The 26,266-nt window shown below is 42.6% G+C and overlaps 1 protein-coding gene across 2 annotated transcripts in view; it reads left to right on the forward strand.

Annotated features, from left to right (window-relative positions):
- Positions 1-2,683: 2,683 nt before the first annotated feature.
- Positions 2,684-26,266, forward strand: part of USP3 (ubiquitin specific peptidase 3) — a 100,433-nt gene continuing 76,850 nt past the window's right edge. Inside the window, exon 1 of one of the 2 annotated variants that reach the window (XM_082619641.1) lies at positions 2,684-2,877. Coding sequence is in view for 1 of the 2 variants with exons in the window: in XM_082619640.1 (XP_082475766.1) it covers positions 3,945-4,035 (91 nt within the window). In the remaining variant the exon portion in view is untranslated. Of the gene's footprint in view, positions 2,878-3,747; positions 4,036-26,266 lie in introns of those variants that run through there. The other variant, XM_082619640.1, reaches the window with a different exon arrangement.

Genomic DNA, 26,266 nt, shown 5'->3' on the forward strand with positions numbered 1-26,266 from the left:
GCCAGTGAGGGCTGGCTGGCTGAAGCCCACACCCAGCCCCATCATTCATTTAATCATTCAACAAATAGTTCCTGAAGACGTGCCATGCACCAGGCTGAATTCCAGAAGCTGGAAATCAGGCAGTGAACAAGACTAGCAAGGTCTCTGTTCTCATGGAGGAGACTGACAATAGATAAACAAGTAAACAAGCAAGGAAGTATCAGATAAGTGCCTCTTGGAAAATTAAACAAGGTGATAAAAGAGTCCCTGAGCGGCTTCTCCTCACCCTCTCCCCCTCCTTCCGAAAACTCACCAAGCCTCCTCTTGAGTTTTCCAAGGAGGTTTTGCTCCTAGAAAAATCTCTAAGGTAAATAATTAACCTAGCTCTCTCGGTGCTTCCAATAAGGCTTCTTCCCCTGGGCCTGGTCAGCTTGCAATCCTTGCGTCGGGGCCACGAATTCTGCCACAAGTCTCAAGTCTAAAAGTTAGGGGAGGGTCATAACAACCTTGAGACCGGTCCTGATCATGGTTCCCTCCGCAACCTATAACCCCCAACTTCTCCACTCCCAGCTCCTGGCTCAACCCTCCCTCCTCCCTTTATATAGATATAGCCTTTAGAAGAAAAACATTTGATAGTGTGGTTGAAATTGTGCATTCCTCTCCTCTGAAAAATGCAAACTTTTATAACTCGCCCTCCTCTGCTGGCAAGAGCCGCCCTCCTCCCGCATCCCTACCCCCTGGGACTCCCGAGGGCTGGGCGGGGACTCTCGGAGGCGGCGCGTTCCCGGCACCCGGCACCCGGCACCCGGCACCCGTGCTGGAGGCTGGCTCAGCACCACCAGGGCTCACCCTTGTGTAAGTCAGAGCTCCTCAGCGCCAAAGGGATGTGGGCCGAGAACCAAAAAGCAAACGTAGTAATAAATGTAGCCGAAGAAACGAGGGACTAAAAAAGCAGATTTCCCAGTGTGCCCCGTGGTCTTCCCCCGTTTGACACATTTACTCACCACGAGGTTTTTTTTCCAAAGAAAAAAATTTTTTTAATTATGAAAACTTTCAGAGACACAGGAAAGTTTTAGGTAAACCTAGCAAAAGTCCCAGGAGGGACTTCTGATTTTGCCCAGCTTCTCTGAACTGCCTGATAGTCATAGTTCGCCTTCTGCGGTCTATACCAGTCACGGGGGACTAAGTTAGGGGCCCTGCTCGGAGGGGTTTTTATTCTAGTTAGGGAGAGGAGACTCTAATAAAAACTATTTTTCCTTTTTTTTTTCTCCCCTGGCAGATTACACCTCACAAGGTGTTTTCACATTCCTGATGCCGTTAAAATCATAAAGTCAGAGCTGAAGGGAAGTTTACAGAGCAAGTGGGGGAGAAGGGGATGACTACCTGGCGTATATTGGGCCACTTCCTAACCGCCTGCCCATGATAGACATTGCTAATCGATCACTCATTCATGACTGAACACATTTATTGGATGCCCTCCATGTTCCACATGTTATGTTAGGAATACAGCAGGAAACCAGACAGACTTTTTTGCTACCCTTATGGACCTCCAAGGGGAAGACAGACATTAAACAAATAATTACGTGCCTGAAGAGTGTTTTTAAAAAGGCAGAATATGGGGGCAGACAAGGGCATCACACACCTGGAGGTAACCTGGAGTTGGGGCAGGGTCAGGAAAGGCCTCCCTAAGGAAGTGATGTTTAAGCTGAGGTCTAGATGATAAGGAAACTGAGTCTTTGCGAGGGTGAAAAAGGAACCGTTACATGCTAGGATAAAAGACCGGCGTGAGTTCAGGGCATGTTTCATGGCTAAATGAAGGGGCATGGATCGTAAATGGGGGGTAGGTTTCTGGAAGGAAACAGAGGTTAATACAGCCAGGCCTTGAAAAAGAATCGGTTGATAGGAGGAGAGGGTTGGGACAGCCTGGGCAGAGGTCACATTTATTGTTTATCCTCCCTCTTCCTAGGAATTATTCTCTCACTTGCTGTCATTAAAAAGAAAAAAAGAAAAAAGCTATAAATTATTGACTATCTACTACGGGGTGGCAATTCTCACGAATTCTCGCATCTTCCTTGAGAGATAGGTATTATTTTCCCAGTTTTACGGATAAAAAAGGCTTGGGAGGACTAGAGACACTTGCTAAAGTTGGTCATCAAGTAGGCAACAGGGCTAGGATTTGAGCAGCCGCACTTTCCACAACTCGTCACTGCCATAAAACCTCAAGATGGCTTGCTCTAAAGCAGTCAAGTAAAACTTGGGGAGCAATCAAAGAGCGTTGACAGAGGAACTGGAAATACTCCGGGAGTTGGTGAAGGGGGTGGGGGGGGGAGGAAAGTGTCGGCAGAGAGGCCGCAGGTGAGTGGACACCGTTAGGCAGAGGAGTGCGCGGCCGAAACCGAGAGGTGGCGGGTGGTGGGGAGGATGGCGAGGCGTCCTAAGTGACTGAGAGGGCATCCCTGGACTGCTCCAGGACTGCACTGCGGGGAGGTGTCCTGCTCTAACCACTACCCGGCCCGGCCCAGTTAATCATTTCCTGACCTTCCTTCCTCCTCTCGCCCAGCCCGCAGGATTGCCACATCAGCCTCCCCCTCCCCCTACTCGCCTCCTGGCCCTGTTGCTCCTTCGCCGGGTTTTACAAGGAGCCTCAACTTTGAGGCAATGTTCGTAATAGCCCGGGACGTCCTCAAGGCCGTGCCCCGGAGAGATAGCAGGCTCGCTAGGGTGTAACGCTTGCCCTAGCGGCCGCTGGAGGCTTGCCCTATCCTCTTTTCTACGAAGGAGTTAGAGAGGCGGGGATCCAATCCCGGCACGGATTAACCAATTACAGGCTCGGTTTCCCCTGCGGTAAAAAAGAGGATGGTTACAGCAGCTGGCGGTGTGGAGCGAGGTTTAAATGAGGTACTGTGTGTTAAGTGCCTGGCTAGGAGACAGCAGCAGGTGTTTAACAAATGTTAGATCCCTTCCCTTTTTATCACCTGGTAACCAGGACCGCCCCGCTCAGCACACCCAGGTTACAGTTACCTCATTTAAACTTACACCGGAGGGTGAGGTATGAATGTCCGATCACGTGCTCGAGGTAATGCAGATGGTGAGTCACAGTGACGGGGTTTGAACCCAGATTCACGATCGTCCCCCGCACTCTGCACCCAGGTGGCTGGCAAAGGCCACGTGTTCAGAACCTAGAACCCAGTCAGTATCGTACCTGCCGCAGGGAGCAGACCACTAAACCAGTACTGCTCTGGGACCTATGCAGCCCGCTGGGCCACCGGGGGCCAGGCCCTTAACCTCTCTGAGCTTGTGCCTTCGTGCGTAAAATGGGGGCTGTCTGTCTGCCCGGGTGGCTTTTATTTTCTTCTTCACACTTTCTTGTGTGGCCAGATTTTCTACCGCAGTGTAATCAGGCCTCCACACACTACGCAGGGTCAGTCTTCTCTGACTGCGAGCGCTCGCCGGGCCAGGGTAAAAGCAGCGGACCGGCCCGGCGTGCCCCGGCTTGGCGCCCCACTCTACCCGGGGCCGGGGGAAGCCGCGGCTGCCGCGGGCAGCGGAGTTGGGAAAGTCACTTCCGAGCGCAGTCCGACTCTGGGCCACCAGCTTGCGAGCGCGGGGACCCCACCCCGCGGGAGAGGACGGGGGCGGGGCCGGGCCTGTAGGCGGGGCCTGCCCAGGGGAGGGGAGGGGCCGGCCTGGGAAGACGGAAGCCCCCAGCCTAGGGGTGGCGGCAGAACCCGGATCCCGGAGCACCACGTTTTCCGGAGCCGGGCTTCGGGAGACGGCGGGCGGGAAAACCCGGCGCCCGGAAGCTTTTGCTTTCTTTAACGCAAGGGCTCGGGACGCAGCCGCCGTCGGCCGAGCGCCCGGCGAGGAGCGACCCCAGGCAGAGCCTTCGGAGTCCCTCCTCCGCCCCCCCCCACCCCGCGCCTGGTCTCGGAGCCTCAGTCCTCCTCGCCGCCCTCCTCGTGGCCATGGAGTGTCCGCACCTGAGCTCCAGCGTCTGCATCGCCCCGGACTCAGCCAAGTTCCCCAACGGCTCCCCGTCGTCCTGGTGCTGCAGCGGTGAGTGCGGCCCCAGGCGGCCCTGCAGCGCACCCGAGGCCCCGGCTCTGCCGGGCCTGCCGTCTAGGGGCCGCGGGCAGTCGGCGCGCGGACTCGGGGAGCGGTGCGGGCGAGCCGGGCCCGGCGGCTGGGGAGGGGTACGCGGCGAGGCGGGCGGAGCGGCGGCGGCGGCGGCTCCTTTGTTTCCCGCGGCCCGACGGTCCGGCCGGCGAAGGAGAGGCCCGCGAGGGATAGAGACCGCGGGGGCCACGAGCTCGTGGGGACGGCGGCGAGCGGGGACCCTGGCCTGCGGCTTGCGCCCCCGCGCCGCCCTGCAGTGCCCGGGGGTTGTGCTGGTCTGTGTCGCCGGGTCGGGGGCCGCGGGGGTGGGTGTCCGGCCCCCACAAGGCGGCCGCACGTGTGGCGGGGCCCTAGTTGCGTCCCCTCCTAGACCGGACGGGAAAAGCGCCTCTCAGCGGCGCAGCTTTGTCTGGGCTGCAGGGCGCGCTGGGGCCCTTCGCTACCTGCCCCGGACCCGCTTCCTTTCGCTTCCCCCCATGCTCCGGCGACCAGATCCACGCCGGGCGAGCAGGAGCCGGGACCTCGAGAGGTGCTCAGAACTCGGGCGGCCGAGGTCGGAGTCTTTCATCAGCCAGGGAAGGTGAAGTTTGAAAACAGGCTGCGGTCTGAAAAAGCTCAGAAGGCTGATAGAGCAGCTGCTTTGGAGGGGCGGCTCGCGTTGCCTTACAGATATTTTTGTTTGTTTGAAATTGCTTTGGGATTTCCGAGTCCATGTGCTGTAGGACGGTTATTAGGTTTATGTAATGTTTTTGCATTGCTTAAGCATCTTATCTCCTCCTGCCGGGCCCCTCGGAAGCCCCAGTGCCCTCTTATTGTCTGCTCTAGCGACTTAAGATCGCACCGGCCACACTGCTTTGATTACTTCCTGGTAGGGCCCTGGTGCCGCCGATAGAGTCTTTGTTTATCAGCTTTGAGATGATCAGTGGTAGTTTGCGTTGCAGTGTAGAATTTGAATTGTGCATTTCAAAAAATCTTAAGTTCGTTTGAAGAAATAAAAGGAAGAAAACAGCAATGGTACGACTTAGCTGTGTGACATTTCTCATTGTGGGCCGGAGCTGGGAGGATAGTTTAGAGAATGCCTTGACACTTTTGACAGATTACTTCTTAAATGTTGATTATGTCCTTGGAGAAAAACCCAGGTAAGGCCACAAAGAAAAATGTACCCTGGGATAAGGAATGGAAATAACTGCGGTTTCCTTGAGCTCCCAGAGGTTTGATGCTTTGCTTGCCTTTGTGAAGTCAGATTTTTTTTTTCTGCATAAAGCCCATAAAGATTATCCGGTTAATTGGTTTTATGGTGCCGTATTGCAGTTCTTTTATGAGGGTGTAGAAACTTACCTACGAATGTTTCTTCTACAGTGAACGTTGAGTAGGAAACAACAAATAAGCTGTGTCAAATTGCTTTACAAACTAGTTGGTGTTGTATCACCTATAATTGTAGCTAGAGCTGTGGTGCTGTGACTGTAACCCCCGCCCCAGGGATTGAAAAAAAAAAGGACCAAAGTAAACACTAGGAAAAGCATACCTCATGAGGAATGATGAAATTACTTCTGCTCATCTGTGGTAAACTACAGGGATAGATACAAAGCAGACAGCACACTTCGGGCTGTTTCTAGGTAAAATCACATCAAATTTTAAAATGGCCTCATTGGTCACGTGCCTCTAAAAAAAGGAAAAGAGTTTATGCAAGTGGCACATATCCTGTTGTGAGTCAGTCTTGCCTTTGTCAGTCAGGGCGTCCACTTGAGTGTGGAAAAGAGATGCAGAAAATTGAGCATCTCTTGAGGAACTTAAGTTAAATTGGAGCATAACTAAGAGGCTTGTGCTGATAAAAAGAACAAACTAGTATGTGTAGTCCTAAGGGAGGGGTGATTTCTATCCAAGGGCTAGGATGTCATCTTTGCATCTTGCAACGAAGTTTGTCTCTGACATTGCTTTGGAAGGGTGATTTTAGTCACGTGCGTGGATTTGTAGAACCAATAAATCTAGTTTTGCAACTTTATGTGGGTTTTTTCCTTTTGCTCATGTTCTATGAGTTGAACCCATTTCATGTGGGCCTTCCGCTTTAACTTCTTGGCATCCATTCATTGATATAGTCTCATGTTTTTGTATTGAGCTTGATCTTGTTCTTGCCTGCCTGTTGTTTCAGTGATTAAATGATTATTAAAGCTGTGAGGGCTTCCCTGGTGGCACGGTGGTTGAGAGTCTGCCTGCTAGTGCAGGGTACACGGGTTCGAGCCCTGGTCTGGGAGGATCCCACGTGCCGCGGAGCAACTGGGCCCGTGAGCCACAACTGCTGAGCCTGCGTGCCCGGAGCCCGTGCTCCGCAACAGGAGAGGCTGCGGTAGTGGGAGGCCCGCGCACCGCGATGAGGGGTGGCCCCCGCTTGCCGCAACTGGAGAAGGCCCTCGCACAGAGGCGAAGACCCAACACAGCCAAAAATAAATAAATAAACAAATGTGGGGTAAAAAAAAAAAAAAAAAAAAGCTGTGAGTCCTTGACTAATTCATCATCTTGGAGGGTTATGTATTCTGGCATTTATTCTCCAGCACTCTCGAATTTCTTCCTTAATTTCTTTCTTTCTTTTTCTTTCTTTTTGGGTAGCCAGTGTGTGGAATAATGCGGTGACCAAGTATTGAGTCTGATTACATTCTTATTAGGGAGGGAAAAATCTCTGTTTTGGCACTGGGACAATAAAATTAATGCCCTTGCCTTGTTTTCTTTGGGAACTTGCAGTTACACTGCAGTGAAACAGCCTTAAGGCAGCCAAGGAAATTGCAAAAGACCAACATCCTAGGTTCTCCTAGGTAGCAATACATCCTTGAAGGTAGTCCTGTTTCCTTGGAGCATCGGTTTCATTATGTCATCTGTTAAAAAAAAGGGGGGGGTGGGAGTAATACTTCACATTTACTTCACAGGTTGTTGTTAGGATGAACAAGGTAATTTTTGTGAAAACTTTGAGAAACTCCAAACACTATTCAAGTAATAGGTGGTATTATAGGCCAGAACATCTTTATAAAGAGGACTCTCAATAAATTATCTAAAGCCCCTTAGATAGGGCCTGGGATGGACTGGCTTTATGCTGAATTATGCTTTTCAAAGAGATATATTATTCAACAAGATTAGGGGTGTAAGAAGTAATTATACTTCACAATTAACTTGAGCTTCTTATCTATGGGAAGCCCTTGGTATGTATTATTGTATATGTTTTATAATTGTGTACCTACCACAGTGGTTCTCAAGCTTTTTGTCTTCAGGACCCCTTTACCCTCTTAAAATTATTAAGAACTCAAAGAGCCTTTGTCTGTACAGCTTATATCGATATTTGCTGTACTAGGAATTAAAACAGAAAAATTTTTTAATATATATTTATTTAGCAATAATAAATCCATTACCTGTTAATAGTTTGTATAAAATAACTATACTTTTCAAAACAAAAAAATTGGTGAGAAGATTGGCATTATTTTAATTTTTGCAACTCTGTTGTCTGGCTTAATAGAAGACAGCTGGATTTTCATATCTGCTTTTGCATTCAGTCTTGAGATATCATACATCATGTAGCTTCTGGAAAACTCCACTGCATGCTAGTGAGAGAATGAGGGTAAAGAATAAAAGTAATAACATCAATGTTATTTATGAAAATAGTTTGAGCTCATGTACCCCATGCAGGGGTTTTGGAAACTCTCAGGCCTCAGGATCACACTTTGAGAACCCACTTGTATACAACGATAGTAACAGTTAAGGACACCTGCTCTGATCAAAATAGCTTTAAAATATTAAAGAATCCCTTAAGGCCTTAAAACTAGCAACATTTATGTCTGTGTGGAGACTTACGGAGTTTATAAAATGTATTAGCTGGGACCATGGGGTCCAGTAGTCAGTCCCTTGCTCTCAAAAAAGTTACAGTCTAATCTAGTTGGGGAGAGAGAGGAAACTAACTGGTTAGAAGATTAATCCATGTTGTGGTTTAAGGTAAATGTTGAAAATAGCAATCTCCTAATGAGGTTAAAAGTTGATTTATGTCTAATTTTGCTAAAGGCATTCTCATATTTATTTATTTATTTTTGGCTACGTTGGGTCTTCATTGCTGCACGCGGGCTTTCTCTAGTTGCAGTGAGCGGGGGCTTCTCTTGTTGCGGAGCACGGGCTCTAGGTGCATGGGCTTCAGTAGTTGTGGCATGTGGGCTCAGTAGTTGTGGCTCGTAGGCTTTAGAGCGCAGGCTCAGTAGTTGTGGCACACAGGCTTAGTTGCTCTGCGGCATGTGGGATCTTCCCGGACCAGGGCTTGAACCCATGTCCCCTGCATTGGCAGGCGGATTCTTAACCACTGCGCCACCAGGGAAGTCCCTAGGCATTCTCATTTTAAATGAAAAAGTTAAAAAAAAAAAAAACTAGGACATTCTCTCAAGGTTTTTGTTAAGTGCACATACCAGAGGTTATTTTCAGAAGCTGGAGGCTTGGGCATTTCATATTTTTGTGGGTAAAAGAGTTAAACCAGTGGCAAAATACTGGGGGGGAAACCCAAATTGTTTAAAAGGATGCCCTAAACACAACTGTTTTAATAACTAAGGAAAGCCAAAGACTTCAAACGTTTGGGTTAAGTAGCCAGTTAAATTGGAGATATTTTAATAGCATAGGCATGAGAATTTTTCCGTGATTAATTCTTCAAAGAGTTGAGAAGGCCTCTCTTTTAAAAAATTAATTAATTAATTAATTAATTTTTGGCTGCATTGGGTCTTCCTGCAATGGGTCTTCATTGCTACACGCGGGCTTTCTCTAGTTGCCGCTAGCGGGGGCTGCTTTTCGTTGCGGCCCGCGGGTTTCTCATTGCTGTGGCTTCTCTTTGTTGCGGAGCACTGGGTCTAGGCGCAGGGGCTTCAGTAGTTGTGGCTCTCAGGCTGTAGAGTGCAGGCTCAGCAGGCGGATTCTTAACTGCTGCGCCACCAGGGAAGTCCGAGAAGGCTTCTTAAAGTTTCTAGTACATGCTTGCCCTCACGTTACCTAAGGAAAGTAAGTGTAGGGACTTCCCTGGTAGCACAGCGGTTAAGAATCCACCTGCCAATTCAGGGGACATGGGTTCGAGCCCTGGTCCGGGAAGATCCCGCATGCCGCAGAGCAATTAAGCCCGTGCACCGCAACTACTGAGCTCACGTGCCTAGAGCCCGCGCTCCTCAACAAGAGAAGACACCGCAATAAGAAGCCCGCGCACCGCAACAAAGAGTAGCCCCCGCTTCAAGCAACTAGAGAAAGCCCGTGTGCAGCAACGAAGACCCAATGCAGCCAAAAATAAATAAATAAATTTATTTATTTTTTAAAAAAAGAAAAGTAAGTGTAGATTAAGTAAATGTTTTGTAGTTTGGGGTGGATATTGGAGATAAAACCTTTTTTGAAGATCCATTTAGTAGGATGGTGTTCTGATTATTGATTCCTTGTCATTGGTAATAAATCTGTAGTTTGTGATAAAGCTTGTGATAAAGGTGAGAAATCACCTTGATGGGATGATGGGTTATTTTGTATCGTATTTCTCTCACAACCTAAATCTAAAGAAGACTCTTGTATGCCCAGTAGACTAAATTTTCTAGGTAGGACCAGTCATTTGTTCATCATAAGGTCAAATGCGTTTACTGCTTTTTAGTAATAACCCTGTATGAAATATTTATTAAGTGCCTAGTGTATAATAAGACACTCAGTAAATATTTGCTTAATGAATGAAGGAACTTTCTTCCACTTGGATGGTGGCTGGAATGGCCTTAAACTTTATGTTTAAAATAAATGGAAAGTAAGTGAGCTTCTCCCCAGAATGCTTTCACCAGTCCTCACTTCCAGTTTTTAGTCTGTAAAGTAAACTTTGACTGGATTGTGAGCAACGGACCATCTGCAATGTTGTTACCACAACGAATTTGTATTCGTTTGACATTCTGTGTTTATAGGTGGGCAGGTGGCCATTTTTAGAAGTAAATGTGGATGGGGCAGTTAAAAATCAAGGGACAGGTGATACTTTTTTCACATTAATTTTGAAGATCAACATTTGATTTTTCTATGCTTTTCTGAAGAATTTAAACTTTTTAAAAAATATATTTGTACGCTTAAGTCAAATGTAATTGTCTTTCTAGTTTTTCTGGCAGTATCCACCCCCAGTCCCAGCCCCCAGAACCTTAAAGCAGCCTAAGCATATTTCCAAAGTCTCTGAATAATTGGTAGTACATGTGAAGGACCTGGAATTTAGAATGTGCTCCATGTGTTTGTTTGAAGAGGCTGAAGTCTAGGGATTAAGCCTAACATTTTGCTGTTGTGAAGTTTTGACACATGGATCAAAAGTTATTTTCTGATGGTATTCTTAGTAGTATACAAAGAATATCCTTGGCCTAAGCAGGAGAAAGGATGGGATTGATGGGAGAATTTGAACTCTTTGTTTCTGTTTCTTGTTATTCATTTATCCTCAGAATAACTCATTCTCATCATTCTTTGCTTTTACAGCATTAGCCTTAGGCTCTTATACCAGCCTACTTTTTCCTCTTTGAAATTTATGCAATTTCCTTCTTTACTGGAATATAATAGATTAATTTTGGATCCTTTAAACTCAATTTGGTAATACTTACGTTTTTCTAGTATTTAGCTCAGTAAGCAGAACAGTGAGTAATTTAGTTTGTAGCTCATTGAGTAATTTAAATTCCTGTTTTAAAATTTAATTGAGTCCCTCTTCCATCAGGGAGTAATTTACAAATACCAGTACATTTCCCCCAACCTGCTTTGTTTTTTCTTTTTGATCCATTCCCCCTTCTTGAGCTGTATTATATATTTTCCTTCTTTGAAAAAAAAAATTAGTGTCCAACCTATGGGTTTTGTGTTCAACCTAGGCATCCATATAGACTTGGGTAGTAGTTTATTAACGTTTGAAGTGGAAAATATATACTGTTTAATGTATTTTAGTGTTTTATGTTTATTCATAGCTCCTTTAAACATGAGAGCAACTGCATTCTAGGTGTATTAATAGAGCTTTCCTGGACAGATGGCTTAGGAGGAAGTACTTAGATTCTCAGCAGGGGCTAGTACTTTTTGGAGGGTTTATTTGTGATGAAGCTTACCTTGATTGACAGCTTAGAATGCTGAGAATACCATTAACAACAGGAACAGCTTGTTCATCTTACCTAGAATTGTTTTGTGCCAAGACCTCTCAAGATGTTCTGTGATTTGTAACAGTCTGTTTTGAGAATGTAGCTAAGAGTAGGTATCTTTCACAATGAAAGGAAATTTACCTAAAAATTGTTCATTGCAGTTGTATCCTGAAATCTTTCCGATTGTTGAATGATCTTTGGCTTAGAAATTTGTAAACAGAGATCATCTTTTAACTGCTGTGAGTCTGCAGATGTTAGTATATATAGTAATTCCAGATGTTTTCTCATCTATTAGTTTTACTCAGTAGGAGGAGAACTGAGAACAACATAAAGTAACTTCAAAGCAGTTGGCTAGCATTTAATCCTGACTAATTTAATTAACTACCCATCCTTGTAGTTTTTCCTGTTTCATAGATTGTGAAGCTGAGACAAAGATTAACAAGAGTTGCTCAAGATGCTTGGGGGCATTAGCGATAGCCGAAAGTTTAAATTCAAATACCATTCAAACCATACTTCTGGCTTGCCTTTGTAAAAGCAGGGTCTTTGTTTTGCCATCTAGTCATTTACTGCTTGATAAGTTAAAGGATTATAAGTGTTTGGAAACATACTCTGAATAATTCCTTTGAAGATTTTTGATGTGAAAGTACATTTTAAATTCTACCTTTTGAAAATAATTTTAGATTTCTGTATTTGATTAGCCCTTCCTCCCCCTGTTTATTGATTAAAGTGCCACCAAGTTGGAACTCGATTGTTAATACAGTTGGAAAAACACTGTTTTTGAATGTCTGAATTTCGGTTCAGGTCTAGTTTTTTTGTAGGCTGAAATTCACATTACTTTAGCTCAGATATCATGAGTCAGCCTTCTCACCATAGCTATGGATAAAATGCAGTTAGCTTTTGGTTATTTTATAAATGTGCTTCACTTCTTGAAGTTGCCCCCTCCCATTTTTTCATTTTGTTTCTGCTGGAGGAGATTCTTTTTGGAGGTGGGTTTGTTGTGGGGTGGGAGAGGGAGAGAATTCCTAAGAAAGGGAATTTTGCTTTTGCCTCTGGTAGCTCAGAGGTTATTTGAATCTTTGCTTTTAGGCAGGGTACTTTGTTGATTCCATCTAGTTATATTCTAAGATTTTCCAATTATATTTCTTGTAAAAATTAATTATAGTCTTCAGACTGCAGGGCTTAAAACAGATTTCCCTCCCTTCTTCCCCGCCCCTTCTTAAGACATACTGAAAATTAGGTATATATGTGTGCTATTTACAGATACATAAAATGCAGATAAGCTTAAGATGGCAGTTTCAGATTTTGAAAACTATTGTTGAAATTAAACTTGGACATTGGAAAATGAAGTTTGTAGTTGTCTTTGTGTTTATCTAAATACTTCACCATTAATCAATGCTAGCTAATTAAATTTTATAAGACTCTTTTGAGGAGGGAATTGAGAGTTTATTTTGAATATGAACCAGCTTGTGTCTTTGAAAAGATATTATAACCAACTGGATTTTTTCTGGAGACTTTGTACTTTAGGATTGAATAGCTCTATCAGTGGGCTGTTTTCCATTTTGAGTAGATGTTCTTTCCTGATATTTTTTCTTTGTTCTAGCTGGGTTTAAGGCAGCCTTGTAGAAATCTGCTTGCCTGTTTATCCTTGACCTGCCCTGAAGACCCTTAATTTTATGGACTGTTCTTATACTATTCTCATTACCAGGAAGAGCAGGCTAGTGATTAACTGTCATGTTCTTGCAGGTTTAATGTAACTGATTGTAGGATAGTACCCTTGTTGATTTAGCTTCTTTAAATTTTTGTCCTTACTGACCACACTCAGGTTTTCTTTTTTAGATAATAGATTATTGTCCATTCCTTTGTCTTGAACATTTGTTGTACAATATTGGGATGGTAGGATTTTGGTCCAAGTTTGTGAAGATCCTGCTGAAATTTCTAGGGAGCAAATTTTTTTTGTGATGGAATGTTTCCTTGGGATAATTGATAGATAACATGTTAGAGATATATTCTAATATAATATTTTTGAAAAAGAACTTCTATATAACTTAGACACTCTGGGGCCGACACTTATATTATTGATTGAGTGATTTTTAAGTTTTAGTGTCACACAGTAAAATTGAGATTAACTCTAGTTTCCATTTGAATTATTTTGAATGTTAATTGTGAGCTGTATTAACATTGGAGAAATTGTTTGCAACAACTGGCTCAAGCTTCACCTTATGGGTATGAAGTTGCTGCCAGAGCTCAACGTTCATGCTGTGAGAATTTAATTCTAATTTAATTTAACTGCATCAGTTTCATTTCAGTTATTTTAAGTGTTTTGTTTGTGTATAGTCTTTTTAGAACCTCATTTAAAAATATTTTTCAGGCTTTTTTCTTTGAATAATTAATAGAGATTTTTGGGGAAATGTGGGTCCGATTTTAAAATTGGACCTATTGGTTGTAAAAAATTTCCAACTCTTGGTTTGTGTTAAATAATTAGAGCGGCTATCGGAGTTTACAGATTCCTATTTTCTGTAATCTTGGGTATCTAGCCCTTTAAGCAGAGTATAAGTATGTGCCCAGTTTGCTTTTTCTTTCCATTTCTTCCTAAAAAGTCCTGTTGATTTTAAAAGAATAGTTGCCCAGCACACCAGTAAATACAACTGTTGTAATTTCACACACCCCCATGCCCAACTTTGTGCTTTAGTGCTAACCTATATTATATACCACAAAAACTAGGAAAAGAATTGTACAGTGCAGATACTAAACCTCCACTCTGAGTAAAGTCTTTGATAATAAGAGGTCCCTTAACCTCTTAATTGTTTCATTTATTTATGGGAGAGAGTGCTTCCTATAAAAAATATATATATATATGCACCTTTTCTTATCTTGCATACACTTTTGTTTTGAAATAATAGTTGTGTGGTGTTTACATTTATGACTTGATTCATTTCTTTTGAAAATCCCTCTACTGTTTAACCATGGATTTGCTTATCAGGTTGCTGGCAAAGGCGTGGAATTGCATCAGATATTGCTATATTAAATAAATGGAATATTGGATGCCAGAATTTTTCTTAAGTGATTCATGGCTTTTGTGTTCATTCTGTGTATAATCAACTTCTTAAGGAAAGTTATTTTTGAAACAATATAAACCCCGGATAATTTTTCTGTAGTTATTTGTCTCTGGTCTTCCAAGGCAAAAGTGGACCATTTTGACTCTGATTTAGTAATCTTCTTTGACTTCATTAGTTCTAATCCTTCTCCCCACTACCCTTTCTTCTCATTTGGAGGTAGGAGCGCAGTGCCAGTATTTAGCTGAAGACTGTAGAATAGATAAAGCCTAATAGCTTCATTAGGTGTTTTTCACCAAAGTAGGTCTGAACAAGTCTGAGTTTGTGACAGAATGAATAATAAAAAAATGTGTTTAGTATGTTAGTTTTAGAGAATATGTAGTTTCACATACATTATTTCCATATGTTGTTTTCATTTGACATTGAAAACTGATTTCAGAAATGCATTTCAAAATACAGTGAAATGCTTGAGCCAGTGAGGGGACCAGTCTTATGGATCAGACTTTGCCTCTGTGTAGGAGATCAGCAGGACCAGATGCCCTCTCTTTTCTGGCTCTGTAGGTATCTGGATCTGTTAACATATAGATGATAAATTTTGGCCAGCTTTGAAATTACATTCTCTAGTAGAGGACACATATACCATTGGCTCTGCAAATTAGCCTTGTAGTATACAGGGAATTCAGTAGGTGCCTGGCCCCAAATGATAAAGTGCTATTGTAATTTTTATTTCATGTAATAGATTATAGGCATTTTTTTAAAGATAAGAAAATGGTTTAGGCAACTTCATGAATTGATATGACTGTTATAACAATTTACCTTTTAAAGATTAATTCATGTTTTCAAAAAGTAATATGTGTACAGTTAAGTCATACAGTGTAGTATCAAAAGTAATACGTGTACAGTTAAGTCGTACAGTGCAGTATCATAAGTAATATGTGTACAGTTAAGTCGTACAGTGCAGTCTCAAAAGTAATACGTGTACAGTTAAGTCGTACAGTGCAGTATCAAAAGTAATACATGTACAGTTAAGTCGTACAGTGTAGTACAAAAGGGTTAAAGTAGAGCAGCAGCCTCCCTCCCCTCTGCTCTCAGCCCTTCTGTCCACAGACCACCACTTTCAGCTCTATTTAGCTTTCTCTGTCATGTTTACCTACATACTTCTAAGTAATACACTGTTATTTCTTAATTTATCCATTTTAGGTATCATCTCTTGACATCTTGCTATGGTAAATGAGGACATTAGTGTTTGCATTACCCTCCCCTCTGCCCCTCTCTCCATTTCTCAATATAACTAGACTACAAATTTTGATTAATATGGTGATTACTTTTTTTCTTGTCTGGCATTTTATTTTTCTTTGAGCTAATAATTGCCTTTTTAAAAAAAATTGCTTACTTTGCCTTCTGTACGTTTTCTCCCAAATGTAACCTATAAATCTGTTAAATGTCTATGAATATTATTTTCCAAGCACTTAAACACATAATGTCTTAGTATTATTTTTTCCTGAAGCTTTCCTTCCCAGAGCTCTCTTGCTCCCATCTGAACTGACTGTTCTCTAGGCCAACTCGACAGTTTTTATCCTGATTCCCTTGCTATTCTTTTGTATTAGATCTCTCATTTCCTGGATCCCAGGTCTTTCTCTTCCTTGGTTTATTAGACCATTTTGCTGGGGTACATCATCTAGCTCCCGTCTCAGGAGAGGCAAATTTTTGATCCCACGCAAGTCAGACACTTTTATTCTACCTTTATACTTGACTGCTTGGGTGACTATAGACTGTTAGAAAAGATTTTTCTCTTAGAATTTTGAAAGCAATGTTCCTTTGTTTTTAGGCTTCCAGTGTTGTCGAGAAACCTGATGCCTTTTTGATTACTGTTCCTTCATATATATCTTTTTCTTCTTTCTCCTGGAAGCTTTCAGGATATTCCTTTTATCCTTGGTGTTCTGGAATTTCAGAATGATGTGTCTTGGCATGGTTAGTTTTGTTCTTTTTTCTTGTGATGGGTACTCAGGGGACTTTTTTGTTTTTCACACACACACACACACACACACACACACTGTATTTTATTTTTACAAGAGATAAATAAACTGACACCAAACATTGTAAACGTATGACCACAACAAAAGCAGCAATGATCGCAATTGGTACTCAGGGGACTTTTCAATCTAAACATTTGAGAGAACACTCATCCTCCCATACTTAAATCTCCTAGTTTGTACTTTTTTCTTTGTACAACTCCTGTTACTTGAATGTTGAGCACTGTGGGTAGAACCTGTAATTTTCTTATCTTTTTATTTCTTTGCCTTTTGGTTCTAGTTCCTGAGATATTTCCTAGGTGGTTTTTTTTTTCCCTTCCACCCTTCTATTGAATTTTGATAATAATATTTTTAATTTTCAAGAGCTTTTTCTCATTTTTCTGACCACTGCTTTTTCATACATCCTGTTGCTGTTGTTTTATATTATCTTCTCTCATTACTTCTGGATTTTAGACTTTGTTGGTTTTGAGGTTTTTCTGTGCTCCCTGCATTGTTTCTGTTTCCTCTGAGTTCCTCTTTTTCTTTTCAAAATGATTCTCCCAGACTAGAGGTTTTCTTCAAGGATCTTGTTTTGTCTTTGTCTGTTTTTTCATGTAAGAGTGAGGCACTAAAAAGCTTTGTAAGTGAGTGAGGCTTGTCTGTAGTGGGCTTCTCATCCTAAGGTTGGGGGCAAGCCACCTTCTTTATTGGAGGAAGACGCTCAAGATGTCTGTATGGCTGATATATATTTTTTAGCACCATTTAGTTTTTCAGTCTTCCCCCTGGGAGCTGCACACCTGGCCACTGATGTTCTGACATCAGGATGTAGTAAGTTCCATGAGTCTGTTGTTCCTTGCAGCCCTTGGCCCTTTGTTTTCAGTGCCACCCTTACCTTTGCTGTCTGTTGTGCCCAGTGTCCCTGAGCCCAGAGCTGCCTCCTGTCTGCACTCTTCTCTGCTGGCACTTAGGCTGTAGCTTCCTTCATGCTACGAAGATCAGTACTGCTCCTCCAGCTTCTTCTTGACTCCCAAAAATGTGTTGAAATGTGCTTGTCTCACATGATCTTTGTGAGTTAATGTCAGTTTAATTTCTTTATTGTTATTTTAGTGAGATGTTAGGATAGAGAGGAGGTAAGAGAGAAATTGGTCTGCCATGCTTAATTTGGTGTTTTTTGTTTGTTTGGTTGGTTTTTTTTGCGGTACGCGGGCCTCTAACTGTTGTGGCCTCTCCCGTTGCGGAGCACAGGCTCCGGACGCACAGGCTCAGCGGCCATGGCTCACGGGCCCAGCCGCTCCACGGCATGTGGGATCCTCCCAGACCGGGGCACGAACCCGTATCCCCTGCATCGGCAGGCGGACTCTCAACCACTGCGCCACCAGGGAAGCCCTGGTGTTTATTTTTAAATGAGACATTTAAAATCCAATTTTTAGGGCAAAAAAATGCTTTGCCCCATCAGAAATGGATCTTATTAGTCATTATCCAGAGAGTTAAATCACTAAAACTGAAATTTTGCAGGACAGTTTTTGAGTAAAAGTTTAAACTCAGATTTATCTTCCCTAATGAACAGAGCAAAATATTGTCGCTATTACCTGAGTCAGCAGAGAGAGCAGATAAGCCTGGGGGTTTGACTCTGCTTGGGAAGCCAAATACAAGCCGGAGTTTGGATATATAAAAGAAACATTGAAAGAAAAAGTTGTAAGGTCACTTGGACCACTGCAATTAATATCTTGTAATACTATTATTGGATTAATTTATCATCCATCAATAAAGGGAAGTTACCGCCAGGTTTATAGTACTGTTTGGCTCTGCACAATGGTAATTTAACCTTTTCCCTTGTGTTTTAGTAATTTAAAAAAATGTTCTTAATTGGAAGTAAAGAATAAAATTTTTTTAATCTCAGAAAGCCTTTTTATTTTGATATAATTTCACATTTAAAGAAACATTGCTGGGCTTCCCTGGTGGCGCAGTGGTTGGGAGTCCGCCTGCCAATGCAGGGGATATGGGTTCGTGCCCCGGTCCGGGAAGATCCCACATGCTGCAGAGCGGCTGGGCCCGTGAGCCATGGCCGCTGAGCCTGCGGGTCCAGAGCCTGTGCTCCGCAACGGGAGAGGCCACCACAGTGAGAGGCCCGTATACCGCAAAAAAAAAAAAAAAAAAAAAAAAAAAAAAAAAGAAAAGAAACATTGCTAAGAATAGTACGGAAACTCCCATGTACTCTTTACCTAGATTCATCAGTTAACATTTTGCTACATTTGTGTTACACGTTTGAACCTTCTTTTTATGCACCCCCCCCACCCCTGCCACCGAGTAATTTGCAGACCTAATGCTCCTTCATCCAGAAATACTTTATTTTTTTTTCCCCAAGCACAAGGACTTTCTTTTCACTAAGCACAAGGTATTGGTCAAAATCAGGACATTTGATAACTGAGATAATAGTATTATCGAATGCACATTCCATTCTTAGATTTCTCCAGTTGTCCCAATAATGTCCTTCATATAATGTAGCTATTTCGCTTTTCTGCCCCCCACATCTAATCCAGGATCATGCATTTCACTTAGTTGTGATAACTCTATAGTCTCCTTCAGTCTGGAACAGTTCCTTATCCTGTCTTTGTCTTTCACATCTTGGTATTTTTGAAGAAAACAGGCTAATTATAGAGTGTACTTCAGTTTGAGTTTTTCTGTTGTTTCCTTATTAGATTCAGGCTGTGCGTTGTTTTTGTAGGAATACTGCAGAAGCAATGTGTAGTCTCAGGGCATCATATCAAGAGGTATGTGAGGTTGGTTTGTCTCATTTTGGTGATGTTGACTTTGATTATTTTATTAAGGTGATATTTGCAAGATTATTTCCTGTAAAGTTACTATTTTCCCTTTGTTATTAATAGGTAATTTGTAGGAGATGCTTTGAGATTTTATGTATAGATGTTTTATTTCTCATCAAACTTTCATCTAGTAATTTAGCATCCATTGATGATTCTTGACTGAATCAGTTATTACTAGGATGGTTGCAAGATGTTGATTTTCTAACTTATTTCTTCCAAGTATATACAAGGAAGAGCTTTCCTTTCTCACCCACTTGTTTATTCATTTATTTCATTAACATGGACTCATAGATTTTTATTTTATTTTGTGACATTCTGTTATTTATTTTGAAGCTCACATTGTCTTAGATTTGGCTAGTGGGAGCCTCCTTAGGCCATAATTTTGACATGCCCCTATTGTTCTTGGAGCCCTTTCTTACTTTCTGGCATGGCAAGGTGCTCCAGGCTCATCTTGTACTCAGCCTGCCCTAGTCCTGGAATCAGCCATTTCTCCAAGTAGCCATCATTCCTTTTAGTGGGGAATAAGGTTTATAAACTAAGATCTCTCAGCAAATAGGAGCTAAGAAATATAAATATATATAAATAAATAAACATGTCTATATTTGTGTGTGTGTGTGTGTAACCATGAGTTCATTTTGATACCTTTAATTCCAGTTCAGCACTACAGATCTAGTCTTGCCCTTTCTGTATTTGTAATGCCCTTCTCTAACAGAGAATCTGGTTCCCATTATCTCAGCATATGTACTTGTTTACCCCATGCCATAATCAGAGAAAGTAGTTCTAAACTGCTAACCCATACCATTGCAAAGAAAACTCCTTATAACTAGAGTTCACTATTTGTTTACAGTTTCTTTTTGTCTGTATACTCACAAAATATGAAGTGTTATGTTCAAAAGTTGCTTCGGTTGTTTCCTTCCCTTTCCTTCCATCTTTTAATACACTGATTTATTTGATTTACAGTTAGCTTCGTTTCTTTCTGTTTGATTTCCATTTTAGATTTTTTTTCTTTTCGGTACGCGGGCCTCTCACTGCTGTGGCCTCTCCCGTTGCGGAGCACAGCCTCCGGATGCGCAGGCTCAGCGGTCATGGCTCTCGGGCCCAGCCGCTCCACGGCAAGTGGGGTCTTCCCGGACCGGGGCACGAACCCACATCCCCTGCATTGGCAGGTGGACTCTCAACCACTGCGCCACCAGGGAAGCCCTTCATTTTAGATTTTTTTCCACCTCATCCTTGCTGATTTTATTTTACTTTTTGAGTATATAAAACATGAGTATGGTTCCAAAAGTTAAAGCCATACCAAGAAGTGTTACTACCTAACCCTTCTACTCATTCCTATCCACCCCATGTAGACAACCAGTTATTTTTATCTATTCTTCCTGTTTCCTTTTATAAAAGAAAAAAGCAGGTACATGAGTATTTTCTTATATTCTCTCACAGAAGGTAGCAAACTAAGTATACTCTTTTGGAATTTGCTTCTTTCATTTAATAGTGTGTTCTGGATATCACTCCATGTTTGTGGAAATTTTACTTATTATTTTTTAACAACTTCATAGTACTCCATTTGTGATGTGTCACAGTGAATTCAAACATTCTCCTATCTTTGGGCATTTAGGTTGTTTCCAGTATTTTGCAGTTTCAGATAATGCTGCAACTAACAGCCTTGTACAAATATATTTTTGTATTATTGGGTATCTTCAGGGAAGATTAAAAGTTTTAACTTTTTAATCATGTGAGCAATAATGTGTGATTTTTATAATAATACTTCAAACTATTTGTCTGCCTGCTCCTATCTTCCCATCTACCGTGATCTTACAAATACATTCAAGGCTGTGGAAGTGAAATACTTTATTGTAATTATATTTCTGTCTGGGAAACCTTGAAATCAGAGAGCTGGAAGTGGCCTTGGAAACATTTTTAGTCTATGTTCAGGTTCATTTTAAGCAGTTGACTTTTCCTTTTACATACTCGTCAATGCTGTTTTACCACCTAAGTACTCAGACCCAGCTGTTGTAGTTTTCTCTTAATTTAATCCATGTTAGATTCCTGTGTCATACTGTTAACTGGCTGCTCCCTTGGGTTATAGAATGGTAGTAGGATAAGACGGTTATACATAGGATAGAAATAAGGATTTGGGCATCCATTTATTTTCTCCTACAGGTCTCAGCGCATTAGTGAGTAGTATAAACTCAGAGGAGCATCTTGGATTCCTAGATAATGCAGCTGGTTGATGACTTCCAGTCTTTTGTTCCAACAAGTGGGCATTGAAGTAGAAGGGCGACCTCCTCCTGCATTGCTAGATAACCAGGTATAAAGATTGACCACATAGCTTTCCATCAGAAGGGCCATAAAAGGATTACATAATGTATTGAGATAACGATCCCCTCAGCCTAAGGGTGACTGGAGCCTCCAAACAGATCACTTCTGGCCCTGCGATGACTCTTCAGTTTATGTGCATGCACCATACAGATGTTATCATTTTCCATGCATGTCCTGACATGAAAAAGATTAGGAAAGTTGGCTAGAGCAGTCTCAAGATTAGCCTTTGAGAGCCAAGGATGGTGCCCCTTAAAGAGAACCAGGTAATCCTTATTTATCTTAGATAAAGAAGAATTGAATTATTTAGAGTAGAATACAGGAATACTGGTTTTGAGATTTCTGAAGGTCGTTTTTTACAATATAGGACGACATTAGGAGTGATGTTTTGCTCAAGAATTAGGTTGTCTATGGTAATGACAGCACACCTGGATTTAAAATATTAATGGGATACAGAAAGAGCCACTCCAAAGCATGATTGCAGCTTAGTTGATGACAGACTGCAGTGTTTTTACTGTCTTACTACCCCCGTTACAGAGGGGATAGTCTAGTCTTTGGATAGTTTTTGATTCCTATGGAGTAGAACCTCCCAAAGGGTCTCATCCTCACTTCTACTAAACAACAATGTCAGTCATTCCCATGAGTCGTTTGGCAGGGGTGAATGGTAGATACTGTATCGCTGATACCCCTCCTTCTACAAGTAGTGTTCTGATTATCTATTGCTGCATAACAAACTATCTTACATCTTCGTGGCTTAAAACAACCATTTTATTTTTCTTATCATCTTGTGGGTCGGGAATTCAGGAGGAACTTGGCTGGGGCTGTCACAGCTGGCGTACCTGAAGCTGGAGCATCCGCTTCCATGATGGCTTCTTAACTCACATGTCTTGTGCCTCTGTGCTCCTGCTCTCTGTTTCTGTCCCTCCCCCCCATCCCCCATGGTGTCACATTCTGCAAGGTCTCTCTGTGTCGTTTGGGTTTCTCACAGTGTGTTGGTCTCAGGGTGATTAGGCTTCTTGCATGGTGGCTGGCTTCCCCAAGAGCAAGCAATAAAAAGAAGAAGCTGTCAATTTCTTAAAACTCAGACCTGCAAATTGACACGCAGTCACTTCTGCCATATTCAATTAGTCAAGGCACTGCAGAGCCTGCCCAGATTCAAGGAAAGAGGACATAGACCTGCCTTTTAATGGGAGGAGTGCTCATCTTTAATCTATCATAGGGCCATTAAGCAGAAAGGAGAGAATGGTTGTGAGAAATACTGAACTGTGACTTTATCAGAAAACTGATCAGAAATTTACTTATGTAATGACTCAGGAGAGATTAACTGATTGCCAGCCTTGAATAAGAATGGGACTGAAGCCAGAGGAGGAAGGTGGGAAAGATTCTCATGGGGCAAAGAGGAAAGGCAACCGAGGTAAGCTTTACTTCATAGTTGCCTTCCCTGCCTTGGCCCTGAACTCTTGGTTCCGTGATCTTCTGTGAGCCCCAGCCTGCTGCTTCTGAGCAGTTTGGATTTGGTGCTCATGCTCGGTCTCCTCCTCCTTCAGTATCTGGACCTCCGCTTAGTCTCCTGAGCTCTGCATGGGCTCACTTCTTTAGCCCTGGGCGCTGCCTGTTGCTTTGTCCTGCTTCCCTGCTCCCTGGGAACCCAGTGTGCACTCCCAGAATGAGCCACAGTGCCGGGGTGGGAGGTGGCGGTATGGGAACACAGGCAGTGATTTTGGCTATGCTCAGGCTGCTCTGGCACCTCTGGCGGTTGCTTAATATCGCTGGATTTCTTCTTTTCTGGACTACGTGAAGGCCCAGTTCCTGCTTTCTTTATGTGACTTTACCACTCTTTCCCCCAGTAATTTCAGAGGATTCAAGTTGAAGATAGAAGAGGCTTCAGAACTTTTAGCATAGAATAGGCTCATGAGTATGTGGTTCAAAGAGCATTTATGGTATAAAGAAGATTATACGCCTTGCTCTAAACATCTAAGAATATATCAGTTGGAGAGTAAGCTGGGTTAGTCCTAGAGTATATTTCTACTTGTATATGTACTGGAATATTTATAGAATTTTAATGATAGTTCTGCCCTATTCTCCAATTTCGAGAGGAATAACACTTTTACTATTGATACTTCTATGGAGTGTGTGTGTGTGTGTGTGTGTGTGTGTGTGTGTGTGTTTTGAATAACAGCTGCAAATATTTTTCATTGATCGTATGTTTACACACCCATAGAGTTGTAATCTAGGATTTTGGTTTCACTTACTACTTAGGCTTAATAATTTAGAATAAGTTTATTTCATTAGGACAACTTTATAATACCAGTATCTTTAAATTTAAGACATTTAAACTTTATTTTTGTTATAAAAGAAGTAATGCTTTCTGAAAAAATTCAAACAGTATAGTTGAAAGTAGGTCCATGTGGCTCTAATCCCCCATCCCATATTTTTTACATGATCGTTAACAGTTACTATGTACCCTTCTAGACTTCAAGCAGTTTATATACAGGTATAATGTATACACAGAAACACGTAGAACGTAATCTTTCTAAAGCAAAAATGACAACCTTCTGGACTTACTGCTCTGCGACAGTCCATACCTTCAAGTACTGAGTTTGAGTTCCAGTTCTGTCACTTACTAACTTAGCAAGGTATATAACTTCTCTGTGCCTCAGCTTCCTTATCTATAAAACAGGCCAATAATAGTACACACCTCATTGGACTGTAGAGGATTAAATGAAGTAATATTTATAAAGTGGCCCAATAAAGTGCAATAGTGCTTGGCACATAGTATGTACTAGAATATTTAAGAACTTGCTCTTTGAAAAAACACGTTATGAATATTTGCTGGTTGCTGGTTTTTTAGTGTGGCACTTTAAAAACTGTGTGTTGTTGGTAGGGGGGTGATATTCTGAGTTTTACTATTGGAGCAGCATGTTTGTCTACAGTTTTTATTTTTTTAATAAATTTATTTATTTATTTTATTTTTGGCTGTGTTGGGTCTTCGTTGCTGCGCGTGGGCTTTCTCTAGTTGCGGCTTGCAGGGTTACCTTCCGTTGCGGCGCTTGGGCTTCCCACTGCGGTGGCTTCTCTTGTTGTGGAGCACAGGCTCTAGGTGCATGGGCTTCAGTAGTTGTGGCTCGTGGGCCCCAGAGCGCAGGCTCAGTAGTTGTGGCGCACTGGCTTAGGTGCTCTGCGGCATGTGGGATCTTCCCAGACCAGGGCTTGAACCTGTGGCCCCTGCATTGGCAGGCGGATTCTTAACCACTGTGCCACTAGGGAAGCCCCTGTACCATGGTTTTGGACAGCGATTCCACACACTTTCTGACCTCGCTGTTGCAGTGAGCTGCTGTTACTGACAGGCAATGTGCTGGGAATGTATTTGCCTCTCAAGGGTTGTGGGAGCAGGAAAAAAACTGAAGCCTGTTGATTTAGAAAATTATACTACACTAGCAATTAATCTTTTTGTTAAGAAAATTAGGAGGAGAGTGGAGTTGGAAGAATTTTATCTATAGGGAGTTATATGATTATTTAATCTATTTTTTGCTTTGTGTTCTTTGAATAATTTTATAATTAGAGGGGACGTGCTCATCATCTAGTTTTTATTCTACAGTGAAGACATAGACTCAGAATAGTAGTGACATTCTCAGTTCTATAGCTAGTAATGATAGGGCCAGGACTAGAATCCTAGTCATTGGATCCTCACCTTTCTGGATTCTTAAGAAGCTCAAGAGCCTCTCTGCCAGTTGAAGCAACTATTGAATAATGGATGCACTATAAATGGCTTGCCTGTCAGTGCTGAGTGCTTGAACTATTTTGCGTGTAGAGACAGTGACTAAGTTGTATCGTAAACACTAGTGCATGGTGTTTTATAAAAAATTTAGAATTCCAGGAGAATTGTTGATGGGCTTGGATACCAAATGTATTCTATCTTATTAGGTTCTGTATAGTGAATAATAAGGCTATTGAAGATCAGTGGGAAGAAATTTATATTCGCTGTGGATGCCATTTTGCCTTCTGAACACAACCTAAAGATATTCGTGTATAAATAGGCCCCTTTAAGCCCTGAACTCCCTAGTTTTTTTTTCTTTATTTCTTTATTTTTGGCTGCACTGGGTCTTTGTTGCTGCACGCGGGCTTTCTCTAGTTGTGGCGAGCAGGGGCTACTCTTAGTTGCGGTGCACAGGCTTCTCATTGCGGTGGCTTCTTGTGTTGCGGAGCACGGGCTCTAGGCGCGCGGGCTTCAGTAGTCACAGCGCGCAGGCTCAGTAGTTGTGGCTCACGGGCTTAGTTGCTCTGCAACATGTGGGATCTTCCCGGACCAGGGCTTGAACTTGTGTCCCTGCATTGGCAGGTGGATTTTTAACCACTGCGCCACCAGGAAAGTCCCCTAGAACTCCCTAGTTTTCTGCCCTTCTTGTCTCTTGGTAAAGGAGCAGACTGTTCTTCCCTGCATAGAAGTAGCAGGGAGTAAAACCACTTTGGTTTGTAGATCACTTGGATGCCTTCCCTCTGCCTTTGTGCTCCATCAGTTGTCCCTTCCTAGTTTCCAGGAGGGTTAAGGCTTTTGGGGGCTTTAGGAAGAAGCCATGAATGCGAGCATGTTTTAGAGGCTGGGCCTCCTTCACCTGTCTCCCCTGCCCAACCTGTGTCAGAGCTTCTACCCTGTGGGAAATGGCCCTAGCTTAGGAGAGGATCGACATTCCCCACTCCCCGCAAAGGGTTGCTGCTGCCAACTTGCAGAGCTCGTGGCTGAGGGCGAGGACAGGGCCAGAGGAGGGTTCTGAGGCTATAGCAGCAGGAGGAGAGTGAAGGGAGCTGGATAGTACCAGGCCCCCAGGCTGAGATGCCCAGGAGCTGAGAGAGGAAAC

This window comes from Mesoplodon mirus (assembly GCF_964341445.2).
Source record: "Mesoplodon mirus genome assembly, chromosome: 4".
Taxonomy (NCBI): Eukaryota; Metazoa; Chordata; class Mammalia; order Artiodactyla; family Ziphiidae; genus Mesoplodon; species Mesoplodon mirus.